Source organism: Astatotilapia calliptera, chromosome 6 (assembly GCF_964374335.1).
Source record: "Astatotilapia calliptera chromosome 6, fAstCal68.1, whole genome shotgun sequence".
NCBI classification, from domain to species: domain Eukaryota; kingdom Metazoa; phylum Chordata; class Actinopteri; order Cichliformes; family Cichlidae; genus Astatotilapia; species Astatotilapia calliptera.
This window is the reverse complement of record NC_137427.1, coordinates 18,540,084-18,559,639: the sequence shown is the minus strand read 5'-3', so window position 1 is coordinate 18,559,639 and position 19,556 is coordinate 18,540,084. Positions and strand designations below refer to the sequence as shown.

The 19,556-nt window shown below is 41.7% G+C and overlaps 1 protein-coding gene across 2 annotated transcripts; it reads left to right on the top strand.

Moving 5' to 3' along the window:
* Nucleotides 1-1,869: 1,869 nt before the first annotated feature.
* LOC113024095 (uncharacterized) lies at nt 1,870-17,998 on the top strand. Of its 2 annotated transcripts, XM_026170749.2 has the most exons (6): nt 1,870-2,080; nt 14,531-14,676; nt 14,759-14,820; nt 15,216-15,329; nt 16,120-16,218; nt 17,743-17,998. In XM_026170749.2, the coding sequence occupies exons 1-6, from the start codon at nt 1,964-1,966 to the stop codon at nt 17,910-17,912; spliced, it is 708 nt and encodes a 235-aa protein (XP_026026534.1). In that variant the 5' UTR covers nt 1,870-1,963; the 3' UTR covers nt 17,913-17,998. The 2 variants fall into 2 exon arrangements, with proteins under 2 accessions (XP_026026534.1, XP_026026535.1); XM_026170750.2 differs by lacking the exon at nt 15,216-15,329 and having other exon boundaries at nt 1,872-2,080.
* Nucleotides 17,999-19,556: the final 1,558 nt, after the last annotated feature.

Below are 19,556 nucleotides of genomic sequence, written 5' to 3'. Positions count from 1 at the left end.
AGAAACACATGCTTAAGATGTTGTCTGGTCTTCATGAGTTTCATTCTATGTGTACCGGTATATATGTGTTAGTAGGGTTAATGCATTTTCTGTTTGTGTGATTTTATGTGCCTCTCTCATTTTGTGGTCCAGACTCCTTCTCAGTTTACCCACTTACAGCAGTCAGTTTCCCTTTTCCCAGGTTTGCTAACCCAAATTTGATTTCCCACTCTAAACAACAGCATTCCTCTATGTCCTCACCTGCTCTCCTCTCCCACTTCAACAGTCCAATGGTAGTTCTTCTTTTCAGCTTTGTCCTGTGTATTCTCCCACTGTCTCTTTCATTGCCATTTAACTCCAAACGTGGCAAATGTCAACTCAGACAGTCTTTTCACAGGTCCTCTTCACACACAGTGAAGTTGCAGCTTGCTGGAAACGCACTCCATCCAGTCAAAGTGATGGTTTTTCTCTCTCTGATGCCGTTTGCACATACTGCTTCTTGCTGGGTCTCTCTGCTCAGGACTCTGCTGTTGTGTCTTGGACTGCCATGTTGTTGCTCTTTGCAACTGCATTTCTTGTCTTCAGGGAGCTTGCTTTCTCAGGTGACAAACACATGGGAGTTAAGCTGTTAACACAATTTGGCCAAAACTCGGCCTGAGTGTTTCTAATGATTTTTAACCTATAATTTTCTTCCAACTGCTGCATGTGGAAAATTGATCCAGGTCTGCTCTTCACCTGTCTGAGGGACATTCTCATCACTACTTAAACAACACACATCTCCTCTCTCTGGTTTGAAAGTGAACTGAAAGTGAGATGGTAGTTGTTTTTAGGCTGAGAGACACCAAACACTCTTCATATTATTGTTGCTTATTTTCATCAACAACACAAATTTTATTTCTTTTGCGTCCACTAGGGTAGTTGGTGACCTGCAGAGTCACCCTCTTCCCAGCTGGAGACTGCTTCACACACTTTCACACTCCTCTGGAGCGCGCACACACACTGACGTCAGGCACATTCACACTCACTTTTTCATCTGCTTTGTGCAAATTTCACAATTTCGGTGTGTCGTCTCCCCCTCCTCGGTGGAAAGCCATTTGTTGGACTCCGGCTCGAATGACCAAATAATGTTGGGTCTGCGCTTCAGCAGGCCCACTAATTCAGACTTATTCCTTGGTGTTCCTCCACCTCCAAAGAAATGTCAGAATGAGTTCGAACCACAATTACTTTGCAATTACTTTGGTGGAGTAACACCAAAGTAATTGCTTACGGAGCTTGCTTCTTCGACATCTTTAAGAGTTCTGAACAAATGACTGTCCTCCTCCAGAACATCTTATGTACGCAAACGCACGTTGCAACTTCTTATCTGGTGCATGTCTTTTATTTTGACAGCGAATGCGCACCTGCGGACCACTTATGTGCACCCCTGCTTATAAACACATTTGCATGAAACTATAGTCCACTGAATGAGCAATGGGCTGTGAGGTCAGTTCCTTTATTTATAAAAACATAAAAACATGTCCAGATGAACAGAATCAATGTTTTGGGATTTACTTACCTGGATGATTGAGCATTCATCAAGACATTTCTTGGCACTGATTTGAGGACACTATTAGGCTGAAAGACAGTCTTTCCATTCCATTTAACTTTTTATTGTACTACTTTCAATAAAGTGTTCTTTTTATCATTGAATCCATCTCTCTTGCCAGGATGTGCTTTCAAATCCAGGTAGCTTTTAATTTAATTTGTTACATTTTCAATCTTTTTATTTCCTAGGGGTGAAAATCCCTTAGGTGGCATTGCCGCAACACATTTAAATAACCCCCCTGACTGTACTGCCACAGAGTAAATATGTCTGTTATGTTCTTTTAAGTACGATTACAACACATAAGTAAACAATTGAGCAATATGTCACCTAAACTGGGCTGAGTCTCGTATGTCTAAAACACACTTCAAAGTCTGAACCCACACTATCAGCAGATGAGCCATGATGGAGTTTGTTCACGTTGCTGTAGCTGTGCTCGGTCTTCTGTCTCTTGGACACTCAGCTCCTGTGACAAGCTGTGAGAATCTAATCCAGCCTCGTGAAATCCACGGAAATCAGGTCAGACTCTCTCTTATCTCACCTTTCACTTATCACTTTCCGCTGAGTAAAATAAGTTTTGAACATGTCACCAAATTTACATGAAATTTACACCAGATGTGGGTAACCACCCATCCAGTCCACACATACAAAGAAGTAAAATCATCAATGTCCATAAATTAAGCTATGTGTTATAATAAGATGACACAAGGAAAACTATTGAACACATGAAGAAAGGAAGTTGCAAAAAGGCATGGAACGTCATGACACCAGCTGAAATCTATCAGCAATTAGAAAGCAATCCTGCCCCCTAGTGCAAATTAATATCAGTTGGTTCTATTCTAACTGATGGCCTATAAAAAGATGTCTCATTACCAAGGTGTCACACAAACTCCTACTGTAACTTTGCAGGTGGAGATGGAGAAAATGACACTAGGGCTGAGGAGGGAACAGCTTAGATTGATTTATTGGGCAAACTTACAGGGTCAGCGGAAGGATCACCCTACACTAGAAGTACTTAAACCTTGCTGGGAGAAAGGCAGGAGGAAGTTAAAGAGCTTTGGATGGGTGGTGGGGGAAGAGCTAGAGAACTTAAATTAGATCAGTTAGACATATGCCAGCGAGTGCCGTGGCCTGCAATCACTCCACGGATACTTCCTGAAGCAACTGTAGATTTTGCTTTATTGCACCAGAAGAGTCAGGATAGGGCAGGCGGTCTACACTCAAATTCAGTTCACGGTTACACTGAACAGTATTGTGGGTATGTGCAAGTATATACAGATGCTTCAAAGAATCCAGCTAAGTCATGTGGGGGTAGCAGTAGTAATTAGGAAGAGGATTAATGATGGATTGTCTGTGTTTACAGGAGAAATGATAGCAATTCTATTAGCGGTTCAATGGGTGGAAGAGTTGAGGCCGTTGAAAGCAATTATTTGTTCAGATTCAAGAGCAGCCTTGGTCAGTCTACAGAAAGGTCATTCGGAAGGTAGATCAGATATTTTAATAGAGATTCAGCAAACTCTTTTCAGAATACATATCTGTCTGTCAGTAGTGTTTGTATGGGTCCCAGCTCACTATGGGGTAAGGGGGAATGAAGCAGAGGATAGGTTAGCAAAAGAAGCCACTAATCATAGGATAGTTGATCTGGCAGTGAGTTTTGGTCAGGTGGAAGTTAAGAGTATTATTAAGCTAGAAATGAGGGGTAGATGGCAGAAACAGTGGTAAGAAGAAAGGTGGGGAAGGTGGTTATATAAAATTCAAAGGGGGGTGGGAGTAAGGAGAGCCACAGGAAGGAGTAGGCGAGAGGAGGTGGTGGTGTCAAGACTGAGATTTGGACATACAGGATTGAATTCTATACTATTCTTGATAGGGAAACATAATTCAGGGAAATGTGATTGTTGTGGAGAGGAGGAAACTTTGGAGCATGTTATTTTGCAGTGTCGGAAGGTAGAGAGGACACAACTGGTTTGAAGTCTCAGTAACATTAACATGAAATTGGATCTTATTAAGTTATTACAAAAGGAGTCGGGGAATAAAAGTTATCAGGCTTTGTTTCAGTTTTTGAGAGAAGGAATATTCTTTGGAAGGATATGAAGTAGGTTGCTTTTAAAAAATTTTTTTTAAAATTTTATTTATTTATTTTTAATCCTGTCCACACTCCATACCAGTGGTGGTGGAAATGCACCATGCAGTTGTTTGCCAACTGCCAATAATACTTACAAGAAGAAGAAGGTGTCACACAAAAAACATATCATGACCTTCATAATCTTATTGTTGCAAAACAAATTGATGGCATTGGTTACAGCAGAATTTCTAAATTACTGAAGGTTCCAGTGAGCACTGTTGGGGCAGGACAGAACATAATTTCACCATAAAGCATCCAGAACCAGCTGCTCCCCACCAGTTTTCAGACAGGGGAGTGAAAAGAATTATCTGAAGAGTTGTCCAAGAGCCAAGGAGCACTTGCGAAGAGCTACAAAAAGACTTGAAATCCTCTCAACTGCCATGGCCTGTATGCACGCTCACCATGCAAGACTCAATTGCTGAAGAAAAAAAACATACTAAAGCACGTTTAAGGTTTGCTGAACAACATTTAGACAAGCCTGTGAAATACTGGGAAAAATATACTCTGGTCAGTTGAGACCAAAACTGAACTGATGCCTTAATACACGCCATGTCTGGAGGTCAAAAGGCCTCACCCCAAAAACATTATACCAAAAGTGAAGTTTGGAGTTGTATGGGGCTGTTTTTCATCATGTGGCACTGGAATGTTTCATATAAATGGAGGAAGATGAATGGAAAAATGTTCTGCTGCCATCTACCAGGATGTTGAAGATGAAAAGCTGACGGACCTTACAGCAAGACGATGATCCAAAAACAAAATTTGAAGACTGTTTGTGTAGAAGAATGAACCAAAATCACACCTGATCGATGCCTGCGGCTAGGAGGCGTCTTGAGGTTGTCATTACCAACAAAAGCTTTTACATGAAGTATCAAATACAATTTCAGTAAACGTGTTCAATACTTTTTCCTTCTTTCATTTCTCATTCTTACACATAACATCTATGGTTTGATTTCTTTGTGTAACACTGGTGGTGCAATACTAGTAGTGGGCATGTAAGACCTGTTAGTGCTACTTCTTGCCTTCTTTGCATGTAGTACGGGCAGTATAGTTACCTTTAACCTTAGTACGAGGACAGAAGGGGAATATGGGCCAGATCAGACAGGTTCTAGATTTGTAGGAGCCAAGGGTGTATGACAACAGAGGACTTGAGGTGTAGAAAACACAATTGCATTTATTAGCAATTATTAAAGTTCAGCAGGTTGTGCATGTTACAGGTACCGGGTGGCAGCACCTGTAGACAGCTATATATGTGTCCTGTAAACAGGAAAGAAATGATCAGACAGGGAGACGTGGCTTGCCGTTTCCTGAATACTCCGCCATTATTTATTAAAATTCACAATTATGCACTCCTTTCATTACTTTTACAGTATTACAACTGTGTATTTACTTATTCTTAACATAGCTCACACACACATTCTCCATAACACATTCCAATGTTATAAACATGACCAATTTTCTTGTAAGACTTGGTTCAAAATGAATTCCAACAAGACAAATCTATAAATCTCAAATAGCTTGAAAGAATGGTATAATCAGCACCATCTTGACATGTGCACTGAATTCACGGAAACACTTTATGGCAGAAACAAGATACTAAAACAATACAGGATAACGGTGGAGCCGATCACTAACATCACAGAGCATAGGAGGTGTGCGACCCAAACTAACATGCTAACCTTAGCATGCTGCTAAAGCCGTAAACAAATACTTACAAAAGTGTAATTTACTGTACTACACAATGTTGTACGCTTTCACTTTCCAACCGTAATGGTTAGTCTATGCTATATAATGGATGTGATTGCTATTATATTCTATTTCGGGCACGATACGAACCTGTAAACAGGAAAGAAATGATCAGACAGGGAGACGTGGCTTGCCGTTTCCTGAATACTCCGCCATTATGAGAAAACAGCGCGGAGCATGCGCTTCAGGCTGCTAACAACAGGCCAAACCATGGTCTCACACTGCCACCTATTGGTATAAAAATGAAGCGTCCACTACAAATATCCCAGGGTAGTTACCAAGTTTCCTGTTACAATTACTGTAGTTATTTAGGGCATTTCCAAATGGAAATATCACTTACATTGAAAGTGAAATTACTTAAATTAATTCACATAAATGTGATCACACATTAGTGGGTATCACACACTCCCTGACAAAAATAAAATGGCTCCCAACATTCACAAAATCATGACATTTTGAACTTTTGCTTCTCAAATTCTTATTAACTCTTATCAGTCCAAGAAGTAGTTATGAAACAAGCAGTGGGGGTGGTGTGTATGCAGATGGGGTCAGTGATGCGTGATACTGGTATGGTGAGTATGGTATTGGGGTGCAGTACATTGGTGACTGTGACATACACATGGGCGGCACAATTGCCAATGGTGGGTATGGAAATACAGTGTATGATGGTATGGTTGTGGCAGGTAACTGTGGTGCTGTGCGTTCCCCAACTAGATTAACTGCCGCATGTGACTGCACTGAGGGTTTACCCAGTGATTCATAAGTCAGAAACTGTCGTGGTTTCCTGTGACGGGTAGATCTTCTAATGTCCGTACAAGTATGTCCCGGTGGTTGAACCTGTACGTTAGACTGCGAATGAGTTTCACACTCCTCACCAGACCCTCTGGGTTCAGATAGGTTGTCACTACCCACTTCCATTTCTTCCATCTCCTCTCTCAGAGAACATGGCAGGTGTGAGCATTCTCTCCCAGTTTCCTCTTCGAATTGTTCAATGCTGACGGATGGTGAATGCTCAGGCATAGTCAGTATGTCTTCCATCGTCTGCACAGGTGAATGTCCATTTTTTGTGTTTGTTGTCACTCTAATAGGTTCTTTGGTCTGGTATGACTGAGATGCAGGGTGTTGCTCATGGTCCAGGTTCCTTCTCACGGTCCTTTCAACAGGTGCTCTTAGCCAGTACCCCGAGCAATCACTCTCAGAACCGCTGTCAGAGTTATCCCACATGTCTGTTTGTCTTTGTGCATCTGCAGATCTTTCCATCCTTCATCTGTTGCGTGTTGTCTTTCCAATCGCAGGCTTTGCCAGGGGGGGAGTGACTTGAACAGGTAAGTCATTTACAAGTAACAGCAGATTACGATGCAATGTTCGGGTTCTTTTTGGGTCTCCAGCTTCAGGATGGACTACGTAAACTGGGCTATCTGCTAGCTGCTCTTTTACTATATAAATAGTCCTCTCCCAATATGATCTCAACTTGCCAGGTCCTCCCCGCTCACTGAGGTTTCTGACCAGAACTCTGTCTCCTGGCTTAAGCATGACTCCTTTTGCCTTTTTATCATATGTTATTTTGCCTCTTGCACTAGACTTCTTGCTATTTTCACTAGCAATCCGATAAGCTTCCGACATTCGTTCGGCCCATTTCTTGGCATATCCTGTAGGTGAGTATGTTTCATTCTCCCCCTTCAATCCAAACAGCAGATCAACTGGTAGATGCGGGTGTCGTCCATAGAGGAGATAGAATGGTGAGTAGCCGGTGGACTCATGTCGAGTACAGTTGTACGCATGTACAAGATGTGGGAGGTGGTCTTTCCACTGTACTTTTTCCTTTTCGGTTAATGTTCTCAACATCTGGAGTATTGTCCTGTTGAGACGTTCTGAAGGGTTACTTTGAGGATGGTAAGGTGATGTTCTAGAATGTCCGACACCAGATAATTTCTGTAGTGTCCTGAACAGTTCATTCTCAAATTCACGACCCTGGTCGTGATGTAGTTTGGATGGGTATCCAAATCTGGGTATGAAATCCTGGAAAATCCGTTCAGCAGCTGTTTTCCCACTCTTGTTCCTTGTGGGGTATGCTTGAGCAAATCTAGTGAAATGGTCAATTACCACGAGAATATACTCATACCCTCCACGGCTGGCTTCCAAATGCAAAAAGTCAATACACACCAGTTCTAAAGGGTAGTCCGATCTTATACTACCCATGGGAGCCCTGACGTGTGTTACTGGTTTCTTGGACATGATACAGGGACACTTCTGGGTCACATAGGCTTCAATGTCCTTAGCCATAAAGGGCCAATAGAATCTGTCCCTTGCGAGATGTAGCACTCGGTCTGTCCCAACATGACCCATCGTGTCATGTAAATGTCTTAATGCTAAAGTCCTGTACTTGGCAGGAAGCACTAATTGTCTTCTGTCACTGGTACATCTATACAAGAGGTCATTTTCAAGATGTAATTTACCCCACTCGTGGAGGAGTTTATGGGCAGTTCCTCTTACCATCTTGCGTATTTCATCTGTCAGTTTTGCTCCATCTAGTTTCAGCTTGAGGATTTGGCCAATGGCTGGATCCTCTCTTTGAGCTTTAACTAGATCATCATGGCTGATGCTCAGCGAGTTGATATGAGGCTGCTGATGGGGGTCCAGAGAAGAGATATTGAGCATGGCTACCCAAGCAACATCTTTCTGTCTGGCCACCTGGCTTCCATCCCAGACTGCCTTCACTGCCTCATCTGGAAATCCCTCTGTACAAGCAGTTTCATATTTCTCTATATCCAAGGGGAGACGAGAAAGAGTGTCTGCGTCTACATTTGACTTTCCTGGCCTGTATCTGATGTCGAACCGGAAATCTGAGAGCTCTCCAACCCACCTATGTCCCACTGCGTTTAACTTTGCGGTACTCATTACATAGGTTAGGGGGTTGTTATCTGTATAAACTGTGAAGTGTGGGGCATAGTACAGGTAGTCACGGAATTTTTCACATACAGCCCATTTCAACGCAAGGAACTCTAATTTTCCACTATGCAGGTGGTAATTGCGTTCTGCTTGTGTCAGAGTCCTAGATCCATAGCCAATTACTCTCAATTTCCCATGTTGACGCTGATACAGGACAGCTCCTAAGCCCTGGTCAGATGCATCTGTATGCAATGTGAAAGGCAGGCTAAAATCAGGATATGTCAGAACAGGGGGGTTGGTGAGGAGAGTTACCAACTGTTCTAACGCTCTCTGGTGTTTTAGAGTCCACTCAACGTGCTCTCGAGAGGACAGCTGTGAGTGTTTGCTGTTTCTCACAGATTTTGGACACTGAGTTTTGCCTGGCTTGGTCTGAAGGAGTTCATAGATTGGTTTAGCTATCTGGGAAAAATCCTGGATATACGAGCGGTAGTAGCTTAGAAAGCCTGCCAGCTTCCTCACATCACCAACTGTTTGAGGTGTCTTAGATGTCAGGGTTTTGACAGCCTCCAGGTCTGCCGGGTCTATTCTGACTCCTTCAGCGGACACAAGCCGACCCACATATCTGACTTCTTGTTTGAAGAGGTCACATTTCTCCGGCCTCAATTTTACTCCATGTTCTTGGAGTGCCTGGAGAACCTTGCGGAGGGTCTCAACATGGTCGTCAAATGTTTTTGCATAGCAAAGTACATCGTCGAGGTATGGGATGCAACATTCATCTCTAAGAGAGCCAAGCATCTCTTCCATGCTCCGCTGAAAAGCAGCTGGGGCATTTGTGAGACCAAATGGGATGCGAACCCATTCATAAAGACCCCATGGTGTTATGAAGGCAGTGAGGTGGCGAGAGCCCTCAGCTACAAAACCCTGGTGGTAAGCTTTTCCTTGGTCTAAGATGCTAAACCATGAGTACCCACCCAGAGTATCAATCAGATCCTGTATCCTGGGCAGTGGGTGTCGATCAGGAACAGTCTTTTTGTTCAGAAGGCGATAGTCTATGCATAAGCGTAAACTGCCATCTTTCTTTCTGACACAGACGACTGGGGCGGCGTACGGGGACTGAGACTTTACTATCCAGCCTCTTACCAAAAGTTCTTGTATGTACTCTTTAACCTCTTTAAAAAGTGGCTTAGGGATGGATGAGTAGGTTTTCTGAACAGGGATATCATCTTTCAAGTTGATTGCCATTTGCAAACTGGGTATGCATCCTATATCACTACTGTCACGAGCAAAAGCCCCAGCTTCCTCGCAAAGCATTTTGTTAACTTTTGCCTGTTGTTCCTCATTAAGATGGCTGATGTCGACAGGAGGCTGCCATAGGGGTAAGTTGGTATGAGTAGATGTAGAGGTGGCACTATTGGCTGTCACTGTGGGCTTAGATTCTCCTAGTGAGTCCATTGTAATCACCTTCTCAACAGAATGAATACTGCCAAGGGCTGTTTTCCTTGGTAGTGTGATGTTATGTTTTGTGTTGTTGCCCACAGGTACCTCTACAAAGGGCCTCTTGGTGCTTTGCACTTCAAGCAGTCCTTCACAGACATCTAGCTCAGCAAGCTGTGTGTTGTTATCATCAGGCTCAAAGAGGAAAACAGATTCGGACAGGTTCATGGCAGGTGAGACTGGACACTTAACCCAAATCACCTGACCCGCTGGAATAAGGGTGTCATACCTGCCAGTCCGCAGGCGTCCACATTGTGCAGGGGCTTCATCAGCCTTGATGAGGTTTACCAGGAGCTCTGCCTTTTCTGTTGGTATTGACATGGCATTGCAAAGCAGGGTGACGAGAGTTGGCATGAACCGTCCTGGTTGTTCCTGCACAAGTTCCTCCATCACATTGAAACCCAGCAGCGGTCTCTCCAAAACAAAACTGCTTACAAGAAAAGGCACAGTTATTGACAAATTAGGGTCTTCATTCCCTCTCAAATTAACTGTGATTGGCACCCAGCCATCAAATGGGAGAGTGTCACCATTCACAGCACGGACTTTTAACTCTTCTTCATTATCAATGACTTCATCAAGTGACCTTACAGGTGTATCTGGTAGATACTTATTTTTCCACTCTCTGTCAATCATGCTCACTTGAGCTCCCGTGTCCAACAAAGCACTAACTGCTAAACCATTTAGATGGCACTGGGTGAGCGCTTTTTTTCCAATTAGTTTGGCTAATTTTTCACTTTTACTGTTGGGTGAACTGCCAAGAAGTATAGCAGATTTATTTTCTTGGCTATTCTGTCTCTGGGTTGGCACTACATTATGTTTGGTGTCAGCGTCACACTTTGCCAAACTTACAGCAACAGTCTCACTAGTACTACATAGGTCAGATTGGGACGGAGAGTGGGACACGGTCACTGTTTGTCCCGTGACAGGGACCGGCTCCCGTTTCCCTGACGTATTGTTTTCTTCATGCAGCCAACTGCGCGGTGGCCTTCCTCACCACAGTGAAAACAGTGGGGACAGTCGGGGCGGTCTTGTTCTATGCACTTTTCACAGCCATACTTTCTTTCTCTGTGGTGATCGGTTTTGATTTTCTTGTACTGGCTGCTCTGTTCAGCTGTTATTTGTAGTGACTGTGTCATTTGTTCAACAATGCTTGCAAGTTTTTCGACTTTCTCTGACAGCTGCTGGATCATATCCACCTTAGGTCTTTTTCCTGCATTTTCCTCTTTCAATACAGGACACTGCATACCGTTAATCTCAACTTGTGTGCTGTGCACATTGGTGTTTCTCTGACGGGTGACTGATCCTAGACGACGCTGTCTTTCACTTTCATCACTCATTACTTTCTTCATTTGTTTAAGGATAGTCTCATCTGTGACATTGGCATCTGCAAGGAGTGGCTTTAACTCTCTACGAATGTCACTATGTTTGTGGCCCAGTCCTTGATACACAGTATGAAGAAATACATCCTGAACTGTACTGGCTGAGTACTTTACATCTGAGTTGGTATGTTTCGAGGTGAGCAAGATCTTTTGTTTGAGACCTATGACTCGATACAGAAACTGTTGTGGTGTCTCACTGTCACTTTGTTTGGTGCACATGAGTTCCTGGAAGAGTTCTGTGTTGTTTTGCTCACCAAGGTGAGAATGGAGGAAGTCTTTAAGCTCCTCTACTGTCAGTTCATCCTTGTTCATTAGCATGTCTTTGAAATTACCAGGTTTGATAACTCTCATGACAGCCCTCACAATTTCGGCATCATTAAACTGTTCTTTGAGACCCTCTTCAATCTGGCGGCAGATGCTGTTATAACTGATGTCTGATCCCTGGTCTCCAATCTGGCCCCCGTGAATCTTAAACTCCCTGCGATGGAGGTAAGACAAGTCTCTTAGGGACACCACCTTGTCATGTCTCATGGGTGCTTGAGTTTCAACTAAGCTGTCATTGTGTGGTGTGCTTCTACAATGAGCCTGTGATGGTGTCTGAGAGGTGAGTTGAGAACCTGATGTGGGCATGTACTGCTTAATTTTCTTAGAGAGCTCTTCGTAACTGAAGAGTATTTTTTGTAGTTCTATATCACGTTGGGAAACAGCAGTAGAGCTGGTATTCTGGGTCACACTGTCAGTTACTTCTGTACCACTATTATGACCATCTTCTAAAAACATTGCATTAGTTGGACTCATTTCAACACTGACATCATGAGGCTGAGCATTTGGACATAGATCACATGAATCATTACCAGTGGCAGCCTGTATCTGCAAATCAGAAACATGACCCTGGGTAACAGCATCAACAACATCTTTCAGTGACAATAAGTGTGACATGCCCTGATCTTCTGACTCTAATAAAGCCTTACTGCACATGAAACCACTGATGTACTCGAAGCAGCTGTCTTCATCCCCTGACTTAAGGCAAGACTGATCCACTCCTGGCACTGGACCCAGAGACTTGGCAATCTGGAACAGTTCATCAGCAGAGAGGGTGAGAAGGTCTTTCTTGATGGCCCACACCAAGCTCCTCCTCTCACCTTCCGCCATGGTTGCTTCCCTATCCCTTGCAGTGGGTCACACAATGTCAGCTTTCGTACAGTTTTTGCCTTGATGGGGGATGGTCCGAGCACCAAGCAGCACCAAGCAGCACCAAGCAGTCCTTATTTATCTTTTTTTCCTTACTACTTGTCCATTGCGCTAGTTGTGACACATGGCCAATGCATTTCCTGCACAATCAGTAGCATCTATTCTCCATCAGGCAGCAGCAGGTGTAGGTAACAACCAGCAGACTGGACTTGTCGGTGTTTTCTTGCCACTCTTGGCCCAAAGTACCGGTATTACTGGATCAGCTCCCAGCCTCAAAGGCAGGACTGATCCCGGACGAGCCCCCAGAAAACTGTTACAGGTACCGGGTGGCAGCACCTGTAGACAGCTATATATGTGTCCTGTAAACAGGAAAGAAATGATCAGACAGGGAGACGTGGCTTGCCGTTTCCTGAATACTCCGCCATTATTTATTAAAATTCACAATTATGCACTCCTTTCATTACTTTTACAGTATTACAACTGTGTATTTACTTATTCTTAACATAGCTCACACACACATTCTCCATAACACATTCCAATGTTATAAACATGACCAATTTTCTTGTAAGACTTGGTTCAAAATGAATTCCAACAAGACAAATCTATAAATCTCAAATAGCTTGAAAGAATGGTATAATCAGCACCATCTTGACATGTGCACTGAATTCACGGAAACACTTTATGGCAGAAACAAGATACTAAAACAATACAGGATAACGGTGGAGCCGATCACTAACATCACAGAGCATAGGAGGTGTGCGACCCAAACTAACATGCTAACCTTAGCATGCTGCTAAAGCCGTAAACAAATACTTACAAAAGTGTAATTTACTGTACTACACAATGTTGTACGCTTTCACTTTCCAACCGTAATGGTTAGTCTATGCTATATAATGGATGTGATTGCTATTATATTCTATTTCGGGCACGATACGAACCTGTAAACAGGAAAGAAATGATCAGACAGGGAGACGTGGCTTGCCGTTTCCTGAATACTCCGCCATTATGAGAAAACAGCGCGGAGCATGCGCTTCAGGCTGCTAACAACAGGCCAAACCATGGTCTCACACTGCCACCTATTGGTATAAAAATGAAGCGTCCACTACAAATATCCCAGGGTAGTTACCAAGTTTCCTGTTACAATTACTGTAGTTATTTAGGGCATTTCCAAATGGAAATATCACTTACATTGAAAGTGAAATTACTTAAATTAATTCACATAAATGTGATCACACATTAGTGGGTATCACATGCACATTTAACAAAAGTAGAGCGCGCTTCTTGAGAACAAAATAAAATAAAATAAACCCCACAAATGGTCGACCCAAGGATATATTTTCTTTTGTGTCTTTTTTTAAAAAGTCAATTTCAGTCTTTCAGTGTTCACTAGTCACTCAGTGTGTTTGTAACCAGTCGGGTTACAATCTACCAGTTCATCTGGCTCTTTGGGCTGGGCTCGCCATCCAGTACTGGAAAAGGGATCCTCGATTCTTCTCAGGTCCTCAAAACCAATCCAATCCAAATAAGCAAAGGGAAAAAACTTGACCATGTGAAGCAACAAATGCTACACGGGGCTTCACAGTGCTCACGCTGGCTCACGGCCTCTGGAATACAGTATCACTCTTATTATTCTCACCGAAAAAGGACTTTCACTATCCAGCTAGCTTCTTTGCTGCACGAGTAAGCGGATCTTTTACCGTCTGTGTCTCTGGTGTATCTGACTGGCACACGAAGGCACACACAGGTGTCTGAGCAGCACACACAGACTGGGGGAGGGTCAGACCGGCCAATGATTGGTCGCTCAGTGGATCTAACAAACACACTAAAGGACTTACCCCACACCATTTATATATTACATATACATATGTACATATTAATTAAACTTATGTTTACATGCTTTTTATCAGTATTTATTATAATTAACTTTGTTTTTATCAATATTTATTCCCATTGTGAGAGTATGAATATTTATACTTTTAATCCCATTTTTAACACCAGGTTACATTTGCATGTGTGGACTGGCTGGATTGTTACTGACATCTGGATAGAATTTTACGTCAATAGCACCTTTAGAAATGTATGTACTGAGAAATCTGGTGATGTTTTCAATACTTATTTTACCCCCTGTATATTATACACCATCTGTTTCAGCTGGTGGGAAAATGGACACAAATAGCAGAGAGCACAGGCATACCTGGATCCAAAATGCTGACGAAGATGCTTGTGGAGACCGCCTGGATGAACATCACTGCTGCCAATGAGGCTAATACGTTCAATAATCTTCATATTCAAAAAATGTAATAAAAATGATAAAACCTTGCCTGAACTGATACTGTTTTCAAATAATCCGAATTTAGAAATCTCTTTATCTTCTAAAAGGATGGGCATGTGCTTCACATTGAAAACCAACATGACTTTGGTTAACAACACTTTCAATATGGGTGAGTATTACTGAGGGAACAAACATTTGGATGACCACCCATATGGAAAAGATATATATAAATCTTATAAAGTTTTTATCTGTCTTGTATGAAACTTGTATGAAAAGAATATAAGAGTGAAAACACATATAAGATCCCTTGAAAAATTATACAATGAAACTTGTATGTTTTGTATACTTACTAAAAAAATATATGAAAGTAATGAGAAAGTGGCCACTTTCATGAGTAAATCATATATGTTTTTACTATTTCTTTTCCATATGGGCAGATTTAGACTTTGTGCCTAGCATTGCCACAACACTTTCATTATATCGATTGGTGTGTATTTGCACACTGCACCCTTACCAATGCTAAAAGGATATGAAGCGTGGCCATCATCTGTCATCTGTCCACAGTGCACAATTACCAATATTCTGCTTTCCTGCTGAATACTGGCTGCCCTGACTGCCTTGTTATCTACTCAAATAACACCATTGGAAGAACCACAGTTAAAGCTCTCCAGCTCCTGAGTAAGAACAATGACACACCTAAATAATGTAATGTCAAAGTACTTAAGTATTTTTTATGGTCCAGCTTCATGCATTTAATTTATTATAGCTGAAAGAAATGCTGGTGACTAATTTCCAAGTTAAAACAGTGATTAATCATTGAATAGTGGTTTCCCCTGCATTAATGAATCAAATCCAAACACTGCCCTTTGAAATACCAGTTACAAATAATAGTTGCCCACTAAAGGCATTTTTTCAGAAAACAAATTTAAAAAGAATAAAGCATCAAGAATAAAGTGCAGTGATGTGAATGTATTTGCCCTCTTCCTGGTTTCTCTCTATTTTGTGTACTAGGCACACTTACATGTTTCAGATCATCAAATAAATTTGTATATTTGACAAAGATAACCCAAGAAAATACAAAACACAGTTCTTAAAGAAATATTTCATTTACTGTGTGAAATTGTAATTGTCTCTAAATCTAACAACTGGTTAGCAAGAACTGAAATCAAGCATTTGCAGTGATTGGCAATGAGTATTTTTTTCAAAACTCTACTATGTAGAATCCCTTCAATTGAGCCGTACTGGATTGGATTTTCAAGCATGAACGGATTTTAAAAGCCATTTAGACGTGGCTTTGCTCATGTGCTCACGGCCACAAATTCTCCTTCAATATCATGGTTGCTTCAATTACAGCAAGTGGTCCAGGTCCTGAAGTAGTAACAGCAACAGTTGTTTCTTTGTGTTTTAATCTTTTTATTTACTTGGTGTCACTGTGTAGGCCCCGTGCTAACACTTTTCTGTCTCTCAGGTAGGAGAGTTAAAGTGTCTGCTGCTGAGTTGGAAGAGTTTACAAAGCAGGCAGAGTGTCTGAACCTAGAATCCCCTGCTATCTTGGATTCAGAAAAGGGTATGAACCTTTATATAATATGAAAGCTTAGAAACTGCAGTTGAACTGAATATTACTTCTTCAGTCTAATATTATCTTTATAAAGTGGCTTGCAAAAGTATTCGGCCCCCTTGAACTTTTCCACATTTCCACAGCCACAAACATGAATCAATTTTATTGGAATTCCACGTGAAAGACCAATATAAAGTGTTGTACATGTGAGAAGTGGAAGGAAAATCATACATGATTCCAAACATTTTTTACAAATAAATAACTGCAAAGTGGGGTGTGCATAATTATTAAGCCCCCTGAGTCTATCCGGTTGTTCAGTGATGACGCGACGAATCCTACTTCTGGGTCTAAAGTAGTCTGCGTTTAATATGGCTTTTGTGTTGTTAACATGTTTAATGTTATGTATTTTCTTCTATTTGATCTCAAAAAGCTCCTAAAACAGTCAGTGATCACTGACCTCCCTCAGCTTTTATTACCGCTAATCATTTATTTAAGCTCAGTTTTTAAAACCTTAGGATGTAACTACAGCCCAGCCCATGCAGCAGTATATGAATGACTAACCTCGTATTGTGGATGGATTATCTCAGTTGTTCTCCTGGCTGAAGTTTGGTCCTTTTACAGCATCCTGCCATGCGATTACATTTGTTCCTGACCACCGAGAGCACTCACGCTAACTTTTATTGAGTGGAAAAAAAGTTAGCTTGTTTATATTATGCTAACATAGCTCTGTCGCTAGCGGTCACGTAGCACATCATTATATACCAGCTAGCCCAACTTCAGTAACCCTACAAACGTCACTGCTGTTTAGTTTTCTGTCTTCATTTATGCTGGAAGTGATAACAGAGCTGTACGTTTTAATTTGTTTCCAAAACCCCACAGTCAGGACATGCTATATTGTATTTAGATAGAAGCTAGCGAGCTAACTCCCTGCTAACTTCTAACTCCGTTAAATGTCATAAATTCCGTTTTCATGGATGCCTGGATGTTAAACTCAATTGTTACACCTGGTAGAGCAGAACACTGATCATTTTATTAAAGATGAAAGACTTTAGACAGTTTTTCAACTCTCAGTAATGCCATAGTGATCGTTTGATATATGGACCTGCAGCGGAGTTTAGACCCAGACACGGCTAGTGACGTCAGACTGAACAACCGGATACTTTGTGGAACCACCTTTTGCTCCAATTACAGCTGCCAGTCTTTTAGGGTATGTCTCTACCAGCTTTGCACATTTAGAGACTGAAATCCACTTTTTAGTTATTTATTTATAAAAAATGTTTGGAATCATGTATGATTTTCGTTCCACTCCTCACATGTACACCACTTTGTCTTTCATGTGGAATTCCAGTAAAACTGATTCATGTTTGTGGCTGTAATGTGACAAAATGTGGGAAAGTTCAAGGGGGCCAAATACTTTTGCAAGCCACTGTACTCTTTATATTTTTGTAACCGCCATGTTTGATAAGTTCATAGATTAATCAAATGTATTCTTTCTCACATGAATGAACTTTATTTACAAATGTCTTCTTGCAGGGTTTTGCCCAGATCCAGCACTCACCCCAGGAACAAAGACTATTGATCTGTCCTTGAGCAACATAATGCCTGATGATCTCAACCTATCGGAGAAGCTTTTCACTGAGAGTGGAATGAAGACCATTTTGGAAATGGTCCAAACTAGTGTAGATCTATTCAAGGAAGACTGACGTGGTCATAAATGTCACTAAGTGTTGATGAAGAAGCCATGTCTGTCAAGAGCATTACCACTAAAATTAAACATGCTAAAAACATATGAGTGGCCGTCATCTCTCTTCAAAGCAATTTAGATTTAGCTTCACTGAACTGACATAAAAATGAAAATATTCATTTGCTTTCTGAATAAATGGCACCAAAACATTTCTACTTTCTCTATTTTAAGGACATTATAGTGCATGAGTAAATGCCGATCAGGCTCCATAGTGCCAGGCAGCGAGCACGGCCTGCTAGAGGAGATTGTGCCCTCAGGCCACCCTCATGAAGTTTGTTTCTGATTGATTGGTCAGACACATTCACACCAGTGGCCTGCTGGCAGCTCTCATTTTCTTCCTCCTTGCATAAGAGAGGAGATATCGATCCTACTGATCGGTTAAGGACCTTCTACGGCCCTGTCCAGCTCACCTAGAGTAACTGTGTGTCCCCTAGTGTCTGCTCCATCCTCCTGAGTCTGTGCTAGGAGACAGAGCATACCTTCTTGCAATGGCTCGTATTGATGTGCCATCCTAGAGGAGCTATGCTAGCTGTGCAACCTCTGAAGGGTCCAGGTATTGCCTCATATAACCAGTGGAAACACTGACCTTAGCCAAATGCAAAACCAATAACAATACCAGTAATTATAATAAATTGAAATGTGAATGTTCTCGCTCTGCTAAAAATTAGACTCAGCATCAGAATCACCTGATAATCTCCTTTGTAAAAAAAGTTTAACCCGTCAGTTTTGTTAGTCTGAGCAGTTGGCAGGAACGGTGAAAAATAGGTTACAGGTTGTTCGGAATAGTCTCCAAGTTAGCTCCATCGTTCTGCTTTCTGCGGGCCAATATGCCCTTCTCCTCCCACACCTGTTTCCTTGCTTCCTGCATCCACTAAATGGATGCAGGAAGCAAGGCAGCTGCGGAGGAGTCCTTCTTTGATGTTCATTGTGGTTGAAATGTGGCCCCAGAGCGTTACCAGATGATTATTCCAAGATTTTCCATGTAATTGGCTCCATACAGTGGCACATATCGATGTGCCATCCTGGAGCAGCTGGATTATCTGTGCAAGCTCTGTAGGATCCAGGTATTGCCTCATATAACAAGTAAAAACACTGACCTTAGCTAAATGCCAAATTACTACTACTTATAATGAAAACTTAAAATGTGAAACTTCTTGGTAAAAATTGCATTGAGCATATCAATACCAGACAGAATGCAAAACTAAATAAAAATTAGTTATTTTCATGTATATGTTTATATTATTTTAATGTAATTGGTGGTGTAGATGTGCGATTACTTCAAGGAACAAGGTAGAACAGATATACTGTAAGTTCGCAGCATATTTGTTGAATTTTTATGGACCTTTAACAGAGACTGATGCAAAAGAGAAAAATACTCAAGAATTATTATAGGTGAGAATGATTAAAACCACAACTTGTATGAGGGGGAAATAAAGCAGCTGTATTTAAGGATGGCTTGACTCTGTTTTTCTAACAAACTGAGCTTGAGAGTTTTTTTTATTTCTCTGGTACTTTGACCTCTTGTGCTGGGCTATGAATTTCTTTGGTACTGTATGCTTCTCATTGAAGGCTGAGCTGGTGTCAACTGGGCTCACACTCAGGT